At 55.7% G+C, this 10624-nt stretch overlaps 1 protein-coding gene across 6 annotated transcripts; it reads left to right on the forward strand.

Moving 5' to 3' along the window:
• The first annotated feature begins 62 nt into the window (after positions 1–62).
• ODAD3 (outer dynein arm docking complex subunit 3) lies at positions 63–10486 on the forward strand. Of its 6 annotated transcripts, none has more exons than XM_021676636.2 (13): positions 63–464; positions 2892–3013; positions 3132–3209; positions 4720–4887; positions 4975–5076; positions 5179–5304; positions 5484–5606; positions 6510–6662; positions 7943–8103; positions 8188–8344; positions 8985–9140; positions 9888–9972; positions 10157–10486. In XM_021676636.2, the coding sequence occupies exons 1-13, from the start codon at positions 221–223 to the stop codon at positions 10267–10269; spliced, it is 1788 nt and encodes a 595-aa protein (XP_021532311.2). In that variant the 5' UTR covers positions 63–220; the 3' UTR covers positions 10270–10486. The 6 variants fall into 6 exon arrangements, with proteins under 6 accessions (XP_021532311.2, XP_012291381.2, XP_012291383.2 ...); XM_012435958.3 differs by having other exon boundaries at positions 4717–4887; positions 10157–10316; XM_012435960.3 differs by lacking the exons at positions 9888–9972; positions 10157–10486 and having other exon boundaries at positions 4717–4887; positions 7943–8098; positions 8985–9072.
• The last annotated feature ends 138 nt before the right edge of the window (positions 10487–10624 follow it).

A 10624-nucleotide genomic window follows, 5' to 3' on the forward strand; every position in this document is an offset into this window, starting at 1 on the left:
CGCAGTGTCAGCCATGGAACGCGTGTAGTCTCCATGGAAACACTGGAGGGAGAAGAGGAGGCGATTACCTAGAAACCGAGAGATGCGGAGAGCAACCGCCTAGCGGTCGGAAAGTGCATTTTTCAGAGCCCTAGGAATCCGAGCTGACTGATCACTGACAGAGGCAACTGACTCCTAGTAGTCTCCCTAACCCCTAGGGGCCTTCGGCCCCGACCCCATCATGACGTCCCCCCTGTGCAGGGCGGCCTCCGCCAACGCCCTGCCTCCTCAGGATCAGGCTTCGACGCCCTCTTCCAAGGTCAAGGGCAGGGAGGCTTCGGGCAAACCCAGCCATCTCCGAGGAAAGGGCACAACCCAGGCTTGGACCCTCGGCCGTTCCAAGGAAGGATCCTTCCGCAGAGGTGCAGGGAAGCCCTCTATGCACTCGCAGGTGGCTGAATTACATAGAAAGATACAACTGCTAGGTAAGATGGCTCCAGAGGGCACAGAGGGTCAGGGGTCAACAGTGTCCATACAATCTTCTGACCAGGCATAGTGTGACAAAGGTATTTCTCCAGCATGAGTCTACGTGAACAGCTTCTGGGAAAAACTCGTATTTGTTCATGTTTTTCCTCCTCTCCCTCTTAAAACTTCTCATGAGCTCAGAACCGAGTGAACTGTACTTCAAACTTTCCTGTAACTTTCTCTCCCTCTCTCTCTTATTTTTTTTGTTTTGTTTTTTTGAGACAAGGTCTCTCTGCCACCTAGGCGGGAGAGGAGTGGCATGATCTTGACTCACTGCAACTTCCACAGGTTCAAGCGATTCTCGTGCCACAGCCTCCCAAGTAGCTGGGACTACAGGCACATGCCACCTCACCTAATTTTTATATTTTTAGTAGAGACGGGGTTTCACCATGTTGGTCAGGCAGATCTCGAACTCCTGACTTCAAGTGATCCACCCGCCTTGGCCTCCCAAAGTTCTAGGATTACATGTGTGAGCCACTACGGCCAGCCTTTTTCTTTTTGACAGGGTCTTACTCTGCTGTTCAGGCTGCAGTGCAGTGGTTCAACAATAGCTCACTGCAGCCTCGACCTCTTGGGCTCAAGCAGTCCTCCCACCTCAGCCTCCCAAGTAGCTGGGACTACAGGCGGACGCCACCGTGCTTGGCTAATTTTCTTTTTTGTAGAGATGGATTCTCACTATACTGCCCAGGCTGGTCTCCAACTCCTGGGCTCAAGCAATCCTTTCATCTCAGCCTCCTAAGTAGCTGGGATTCACAGGCTCACACCACCACGCCAGGCCACTTTTTTTGTAGTTTTAGTAGAGACGGGGTCTCACCATATGTGCCCAGGCTGGTCCGGAACTCCTGAGCTCAAGCAATCCACTCACCTCAGCCTCCCAAAGTACTGGGATTACAGGCAAGAGCTGCCGTGCCTGGGCACAGATCCTCTTATACTCAGATTTTTTTCAGTAAATATAGTCAGCCCTTTGTATTCCCAGATTCCGAGTCTGCAACTAAATGCAGATTGAAAATACAATATTCGGCTGGGCGCGGTGGCTCACGCCTGTAATCCCAGCACTTTGGGAAGCTGAGGCAGGTGGATCACGGGGTCAAGAGATTGAGACCATCCTGGTCAACATGGTGAAACCCCATCTCTACTAAAAATACAAAAAATTAGCTGGAAGTGGTGGCGCGTGCCTGTAGTCCCAGCTACTCAGGAGGCTGAGGCAGGAGAATTGCCTGAACCCAGGAGGCGGAGGTTGCGGTGAGCCGAGATCGCGCCATTGCACTCCAGCCTGGGTAACAAGAGCGAAACTCCGTCTCAAAAAAAAAAAAAAAGAAAAAGAAAATACAATATTCACAGGCTGAGCATGGTGGTTCATGCCTGTAATCCCAGCACTTTGGGAGACTAAGATAAGAGGCTCACTGGAGACCAGGAGTTTGAGAACAATCCTGGCAACATAATGAGACCATGTCTCTACATTTTTTTTTTTTGAGACGGAGTTTTTGCTCTTGTTGCCCAGGCTGGAGTGCAGTGATGCAATCTTGGCTCACCGCAACCTCCACCTCCCGGGTTCAAGCGATTCTTCTGCCTCAGCCTCCCCAGTAGCTGGGATTACAGGCATACAACACTACGCCTAGCTAATTTTGTATTTTTAGTAGAGACAGGGTTTCTCCATGTTGGCCAGGATGTTCTCAATCTCCTGACCATGTGATCTGCCCTCCTTGGCCTCCCAAAGTGCTGGGATTACAGGAATGAGACACCGTTCCCGGCTTCGCACTGGTTAATTTTTGTATATTTAGTAGAGACGGGGTTTCACCATGTCAGCCAGGTTGGTTGACGACTGCATTCTTTTTTTTTTTCTTTTAGTACAATTTCCATTTCATTTTTCTCCAGAGAATAGTCGGTCTTCAGTCTGTAAGGACTCAGCTCCTTACATGGGCTTTGGTGGGAGTCATGGGGCAGGTGCAGGTCTAAATCGGGGTGGTGTGTTCGGTCCTTGCTGGCTTCATGAGATTGATGCCTGACTGCTTTGCTGTGAATTGTGCAGCTCACACAGTAATGTAGCTTCACATACAGCTTGGGAAACACATAGGCATCGAAGACGCTCGATTCAGAAATGTCCCTGACTGCTGCAGCCTCCGTTGTTTCGAATGACAAATTTCTTAATGGCCTTGTCCTTGGCACACATCGGGCACAGTTCATGCAGCGAATAGGCTGCACGTGGCCACGGCCCTTTTTGGCACAACGGTTGTTCCTTCTTTTCTTTGTCATCTTGGAGGCACGGATCGGAAAGAGCTGCAGTCTTAATAATATTAAGTTGATGACTGCAAAAAAAGTCTTCTCTCTGGGATGTTGCACCCACCCACCCAGTAACTGTGTGTTTGTCCGCCTCACCTGCCCGGCAGAGGGTGACCGGAAGGCTTTTTTTGAGAGCTCACAGTGGAACATCAAGAAGAACCAAGAGACCATCAGTCAGCTCCGTGCGGAGACTAAGGCACTGGAACTAAAGCTGCTGGACCTGCTCAAGGTAAGGGGTGAAGAGATGGGTGGAGGAGTTCCCGTGGGGGGGTGTGGGGCAAGGAGACAGCACCTGGCCTCAGCTAGAGGTGGCATGATGAAAAGTGACTGCAGTCTCCTCTCTGCAGAGAGATGAGAAAGTGGTCCAGGCAGTGATACGAGAATGGAAGTCGGAGAAGCCGTACCTCAAGAACAGGACAGCCCAGGTTTGCCCCACCCTCTCCCCACCTCATCCTTCATTACCAGCCTGGGTCCCCTCAGCGCTGGACTCCAGGCTCACCCTCTCCAATCCTTTCTGCACACCAGCTGCCATTCATGTGCTCATTCAATTACATCTTTATTACTCACTGTCCTTGGACCTGGCATCCTGGCATGATAGTAAATGCAGCGAAAAAACAGACCAAGTCGGCCAGGCACGGTGGCTCACGCCTGTAATCTCAGCATTTTGGGAGGCCAAGGCAGGCAGATCACCTGAGGTCAGGAGTTCAAGACCAGCCTGGCCAACATGGTGAAACCCTGTCTTTAAAAAAAAAAAAAAAACAGACCAAGTCCCCACTTCTAAAAACAGCTCATATTGGCTGAGCACAGTGGCTCATACCCGTAATTCCAGCACTTTGGGAGGCCAAGGTGGGTGGATCACCTGAGGTCAGGAGTTCGAGACCAGCCTGGCCAACGTGGTGAAACCCCGTCTCTACTAAAAATACAAAAATTCAACTGGTGTGATGGCACACATCTGTATTCTTGGCTACTTGGGAGGCTGAGGCAGGAGAATTGCTTGAACCTGGGAGATGGAGGTTGCAGTGAGCCGAGACCATGCCACTGCCCTTCAGGCTGGGCAACAGAATGAGACTCTGTTTAAAAAAAAATTAGCCAGGCATGGTGGCGGTCAACTGTAATCCCAGCTACTCAGGAGGCTGTGGCAGGAGAATTACTTGAACCCAGGAGACAGAGGTTGCAATGAGCCAAGATCGAGGCACAGCACTCCAGCCTGGGCGAGAGAGTGAGACTCCGTTTCAAAAAGAAAGAAAGAAAAAAAAAAATGGCCAGACATGGTGGCTCACGCCTGTAATCCCAGCACTTTGGGAGGCCGAGGTGGGCGGATCACCTGAGGTCAGGAGTTCGAGACCAGCCTGGCCAACATGGTGAAACTCTGTCTCTAAAAAGAAAAAAAAAATTTTGGAGGCCGGGCACAATGGCTCACACCTATAATCCCAGCACATTGGGAGGCCAAGGTGGGCAGATCACAAGGTCAGGAGTTCAAGACCAGCCTGACCAACATGGTGAAACCCCGTCTCTACTAAAAAAAAAATACATAATACAAAAATTAGCCAGGCATGGTGGTGGTCGTGTGTAATCCCAGCTACTCAGGAGGCTGAGGCAGGAGAATCGCTTGAACCCGGGAGGCAGAGGTTGCAGTGAACCGAGATCACGCCACTGCACTCCAGCCTGGGTGACAGAGCAAGATTCCATCTCAAAAAAAAAAAAAATTAGAACCCTGAGTGTGTGTAAGATCACCAATGTGGTCAATGTGAACAGAGAGAAGAGCCTGGTGCTCTGTCTCCAAAAACAACACAGAAGGAGTGGCCAGGGAGGTGGTAGAAAACTGGAGAGGGGTGTCCTGGAAGCCACAGTATGGGAGAAGGGAGGGAGGAAGCGCTAAGTGTGTGCTGGGATGGGGTGTTCAGGCCCCTGCTTTCACTCGGCCCCTTGCAGCAGGCTCTGGAGCACCTAGACCACCGGCTGAGCGAGAAAGTGAAGCAGCGGAACGCCCTGCAGCACCAGGTGGTGTTGCGGCAGAGGCGGCTGGAGGAGCTCCAGCTACAGCACAGCCTGCGCCACCTGGAGATGGCGGAGGCGCAAAACAGCCACTCGGAGGTGGCCAAGGTAGGGCCGAGAGAGGCCTGCAGGGCAGAGGGTCCAGTGGGAGGGATCGAGTGCGAGGGCACTCAGCCCAGCCCTGCTGCTCTCTAGACCATGCGGAACCTGGAGAACCGCCTGGAGAAGGCCCGGATGAAGGCGGAGGAGGCCGAGCACATTACCAGCGTGTACCTGCAGCTCAAGGCCTATCTACAGGTAGGGACTAGGAGGGCTCGGGTGAGGGGGCAAGCAGGGGCTAGGGACAGCAATCACAGGCCTGCCTCATCTGCCCAACACCCCCCCGCCACGACGCCCCAGGACGAGAGCCTCCACTTGGAGAACCGGCTGGACTTCATGGAGGCTGAGGTGGTGAGGACCAAACACGAGCTGGAGGCACTGCACCTGGTGAACCAAGAGGCCCTCAACGCCCGGGAGATTGCCAAGGTGCCAACCCTCTTGCCCCCGGCCGTCCTGCCCAGCTGCCTCGGTCTCCCAGCTTCAGAATCTGATCCCAGCTGTCCCTGAGCTTCCCCAACGCCCCCACCCCCATCTATCTCCTAGCACCCTGCGGCGGGTAGCGATGGGTGCCATCTGGTCCCCCTGCTCCCCTGCCCACCCTCCAGAACCAACTGCAGTATCTGGAGATAACCTTGATTCAAGAGCGCAAGAAGCGGGAACGCTACATAAGTGAGTGCAAGAAGCGCGCTGAGGAGAGGAAACTGGAGAACCAGCGCATGGAGCGCAAGGTGGGCACACCCAGGGGTACGCGGCTGTGACTCCAGCCCAGCCAAGCCCAGCCCAGCCCAGCCTTGCCCTGGCTCTACCTCATCCTAGGCCTTCTCCCACTTCCGAAGTTTCTCCTAACCCCGCCCCCCCGACTCCACCCCAGTTGGTGCGAAGACTCTTCCCATATCCCTGACCCCTCTCCTCTCCTGCCCTCCTTGGTGGCTGTTCCATTTTGGCTCTGACACGGCCTCCAGCCTTCCCCGTACTCACTGACCCCTACCCATCCTTTCCCACCTGAGTAAACTGCCTGTCTTAAATCTGACCCTGCCTCTAGCCCAACCCTTGCCTAAGGCCCCGCCCCCTTTCTATTGGCCCCGCCCCCGCCCCGTCCTGAGGCTGCCACCCATCCAGCCCTTTTTGTTTTGGGGTTTTTTTTTTCTTTTTGGTAGTTTGTGTGTGTGTGTGTGTGTGTGTGTGTGTGTTTTGAGACAGGGTCTCTGTCACTCAGGCTGATCATAGCTCACTGTGGACTCGACCAGCTGGGCTCAAGTGATCCTCTCACCTCAGCCTCCCAAGTAGCTGGGACTACAGACGTGCCACCAAGCCCTGCTAATTTTTGTATTTTTTGTAGAGATGGGATTTTGCCATATTGTCCAAGCTGGTTAAACCCTTGGGCTCAAATGATCCTCAGCCTCCTAAAGTGCTGGAATTAAAGGCATGAGCCACCGCCACCACGCCTGGCCTTGTCCCACTTTCTTGACCCCTGTCCAGTGCCCTTATCTGGCCCCAAGCTTTTGATCTCTCCCCTCCCTCCAGTTCTAGCCCTGTTCCCTTTGGGGCCCCAGTCTGGATCCCCCTCCCCATCCTCCGTCCTAAGCGCTGTTCACGAGCTGACCCTGGCTCTGACCTCAATCCACCAGCAGACCCACCGTGAGGACCTGCTGCGGCAATCTGAAGACACCACTCAAGACAGCCTGCATGCCAAGGAGGAGGAGATGCGGCGGCGCTGGAGCATGTACCAGATGGAGGTGATCTTTGACAAGGTCAAAGACGCCACCGGCACTGCCGAGTCGCACGTGAGTTCTGCTCAAAGCCCTCTCTGCCGAGCTCCCTCCACCCTAGACGCACACTGGGGTCCCCAGGCTGACGAAACCGACACACCCTGCCTCCCCTCTGCCAGGTCAGTTCTTCAGCTCACAAACCTGCTCCTTTCTTGAAAAATATCTCTTCCCTCTCCAGCTACCATTCAGTTTTTCTGCTGCCCTTCGAAGCAAAACCCCCAGGAGCTGTCTACGCTCGCCGTCATTTGTACATTCGCCTTCCTTTCTCTCTTGCACCGTGTTAACTCCTTTGCCATGCCAGCTGTAGGAGAACTGGGAATTTCCTCTCTTGTTCTGTCTCCAGTGTCTGCAAGTGGCATCCCTGCCCCAGATTCCTCACTTTGCAGTGTCTTCCTTGCAGCATTCTAAGACAGCTGTGTCCCCTTTGGGTACTGGTTCCCGCCAGTGAACACTGGACCCCAACCCTGTTTCTTCCCTCTGGGTGCCCGCCAACCTTCTGCTCCTCCTATGGGGCCGACCCCCGAGGAGTTCTGGGACTTTCACCTATGGGAGGACACCTATGGGGTCATCTGGGGCACTGAGGTGCAGCCCTTTTCCAGAGTTGGGCGTTGTGAGGGGATGGCTCCGCAGACGGGCGGTATTTCCTGTGAGTCTGGGGGAGATTCACGGCTAGAAATTTATGGCACATTGATTTTGGAAAGAAGCTGTGTTCACCTGTCCAGCTGCCCCCGCATTTGGCCTGACTCAAATTCCTTGTATTTATATATATTTTTATTTTTTTTGGACAAAGTCTCGCTCTGTCGCCCAGGCTAGAGTACAGTGGCCCGATCTCAGCTCACTGCAATCTCTGCCTCCCGGTTCAAGTGATTCTGCTGCCTGAGCCTCCCCAGTAGCTGGGACTACAGGCGTAAGCCACCACGCCCGGCTAATTTTTGTATTTTTTATAGTAGAGACGGGGTTTCACCAAGTTGGCCAGGACGGTCTCGATCGCTTGACCTCGTGATCCGCCCGCCTCAGCCTCTCAAAGTACTGGGATTACAGGTGTGAGCCACCGCGCCCGGCTCAAATTCCTTATATGGGCCAGAAAGGGCCCCGCAAAAATAATATATCCAGGGCGCCCCACCCTTGAAGCAGCCCCGACTCCAACCCACAGTATCTCCATACATCGCTGTGTAAAAGGTGCCAGCTCAGGCCACCTGTCCTGCTTCCGAGGGGATGCAGGGTAGGGGGCAGGAAGTGGAGCGCTCCTGCACCTCCTTAGACCCTGGCTCTGACTGGGGCTGGGTGGTCCGCAGTCGGTGGTGCAGCGGTTCCTGGCCCAGGGAGACACCTTCGCGAAGCTGGAGACGCTCAAGAGCGAGAACGAGCAGACGTTGGTGAGGCTGAAGCAGGAGAAGCAACAGCTGCAGCGGGAGCTGGAAGACCTCAAGTACTCGGGGGAGGCCACGATGGTGAGGTGAGGCCCTGGGATCTGGGGAGGTCGGTGGGGCGGCGGCGGGGCGGACTGAACCCCCTGTGGCGAACTCCCCATTCCCTGCAGCCAGCAGAAACTGCAAGCCGAGGAGCGGGAACGCCTCAAGCAGGAGGAGCGGCGGCACGCCGAGGCCCAGGACCAGCTGGAGCGCACCTTGCGGGCGATGCAAGTGGCCAAGGACAGCCTGGAGCACCTGGCCAGCAAGCTGATCCACATCACTGTGGTAGGCCCCGCCCAGGGGAAGCCCCTCCAGGCCCTCCCGGGACCGATGACGCTCAACCACGAAGCGGGGATTCCTGTCACAGCGGCCTGCCCTAGGGAATCCCCATCCTGTGTCCCGGACGACAGAGGCCCCGCCCACATGGAAAGAAGCCTCGCCCCATTCCTCAGAATCCCCGCCCCACATCCCTGGGGGAACTCTCACTCCCGCAAGGAAGCCCAAGACTTCGGAGACCCTGTCTCATCTCAAGCTCCACCTCCAAGGGCAAGTCCCACCCTGTCCCCACCGAAAACCTCGGAGACCTCGCTGCAATTCTGGAGCAACCAGAGACAGAAGCCCTATGTGCCCGCAGCAGAGGCCCATTTCTTCAGGAGGCCATTCCCATAATGGCCTCCCTCGAGTTCTTACCATTCCCACGAAGGGGCCTCCCCGAAACCTTTCCACAATCTAGCTAGAGTTCAGAGGTTCCGCCCTCACAGACGTGGCCTTGACCCGCGTCCCCGTTCCCACTGACTAGCACCGCCCCTGTAAACGGGCACTTTACCTCTCAGGCCCCGCCCCCGAGAGAAAAGCCCCGCCCCCGGGTGGAGCCTTCCACGAAGCCACACCCCTCTCGGCTGACCGGTCTCTGCCCTGGTCGCAGGAGGACGGTAGCTTCTCGGGAAAGGAGCTGGATCCCCAGGCAGATAACTATCTGCTAAACCTGCTGGGCCTCGTGGAGGAAAAGCTGCTGAAACTGCAGTCGCAGCTTGGGAGCCACGACGTCCAGGAGATGCTGCGTCACATCGCCGACCGCAAGGTGCCCTGCAGCCATGGGGCAGGGCTCCAGAGATCGAGGAGTGGGGCTGGGTCGGAAAACCAGGGAACCGCGGGCAACCTCGGGAGACCAGGGTGCAGGCTGATGAGCCAGGCAGGGGTCTCAGGCACAACGAGTGAGGTTTGAGGAGCTACGAGGGAAGAAACCAGAAGAGGTGGCCGGGCAAGGTGGCTCATGCCTGTAATCCCAGCACTCTGGGAGGCCGAGGCGGGTGGATCATCTGAGGTCTGGAGTTCGAGACCAGCCTGGCCAACATGGTGAAACCCTGTCTCTACTAAAAATACAAAAAATTAGCTGGGCGCGGAGGTGGACGCCTGTAATTCCGGCTATTTGGGAGGCTGAGGAACCAGACTCTCTTGAACCCAGGAGGGTGGAGCTTGCAGTCAAGATCGAGCCATTGCACTCCAACCTGGGCAACAAGAGCGAAACTCCCTCTCAAAAATAAAAGAAAGAAAGAAAAGAAAAGAAACCAGAAGAGGTGTGGGCGGGTCCAGGAGGCCAAAGAATGAGGCTGAGCATTCCGGATGGGGACAGGCCTAGTGGCAGGGCCCCAGAGACCAGGGACGGACCTGAGTGATGAGAGGGTGAAGCTGGGCATCAAGGTGTCTGTTGAAGGAGGGATGGGAGTGGGCAGTGGTCTCCAGCTAAAACCAGGGCATATCTTGGAATGGGGTAAGGAGGAGGGGGAATGTGCTTTCTCGGTGGGAACGTGATTTCTTGCTCGCTTAGTTCCTTGCCAGCTTAGAGGGAAGCCTGCCCCGATACAACACCCGCATCGCCCTGCCCCTTGCTACTTCCAAGGACAAGTTTTTTGGTCAGTATGGGTGGAAGGATGAAGGGGTGCGGTTGGAGCCCCAAGCTGTGGAGCAGGAGGTTGTTGGATACCCTGCTCAGGGCCAAGGTGGGGGTGGAATGGGGTGGTAAAGCCTGGGAAGGAGACCTGGGGATGGGGAGCCGGATCCCTCAATGCTCCCTGCTTCCCCCTCACCCCCCCGTAGACGAAGAGAGTGAGGAGGAGGACAACGAGGTATTGACCCGCGCATCGCTCAAGATCCGTTCCCAGAAATTAATCGAAAGCCTCAAGAAGCACCGTCGCTCTCGGAGGTCCTAGACTCGCCCTGGCAGCCCCCATCGGAGCCCCCGATTCCTCCAGGTCTAGCGCAGGCCCCACGGGGCCCCTTCAAGGGCCGAACGCGGTCCGGACAGGGAGCCGAGGCGGCCAGCGGCGCCCGGAGGAGAGGAAGGGGACGGGCCAGACGTTCCCACAGTAAATCTCCCCAGCTGGGTCTGCCCTGGCCTCAGAATTGCGCAATAAAGGTCACAGACCAAGCCCCTGGGTATTCGTCTCTTCATGACCCTGCACCACTCAAGAGACGGCTGTCCCTGAAAACCCAGGGCCACAGACCTGTATTCCCTGTTTTCCCAGCACTTTGGGAGTATGAGCTGGGTGGATCGCTTGAGTCCAG

The sequence above is a fragment of the Aotus nancymaae genome, unplaced genomic scaffold, assembly GCF_030222135.1.
Source record: "Aotus nancymaae isolate 86718 unplaced genomic scaffold, 86718_ANA_hifiasm-v0.15.2.pri h1tg000028l, whole genome shotgun sequence".
Taxonomy (NCBI): Eukaryota; Metazoa; Chordata; class Mammalia; order Primates; family Aotidae; genus Aotus; species Aotus nancymaae.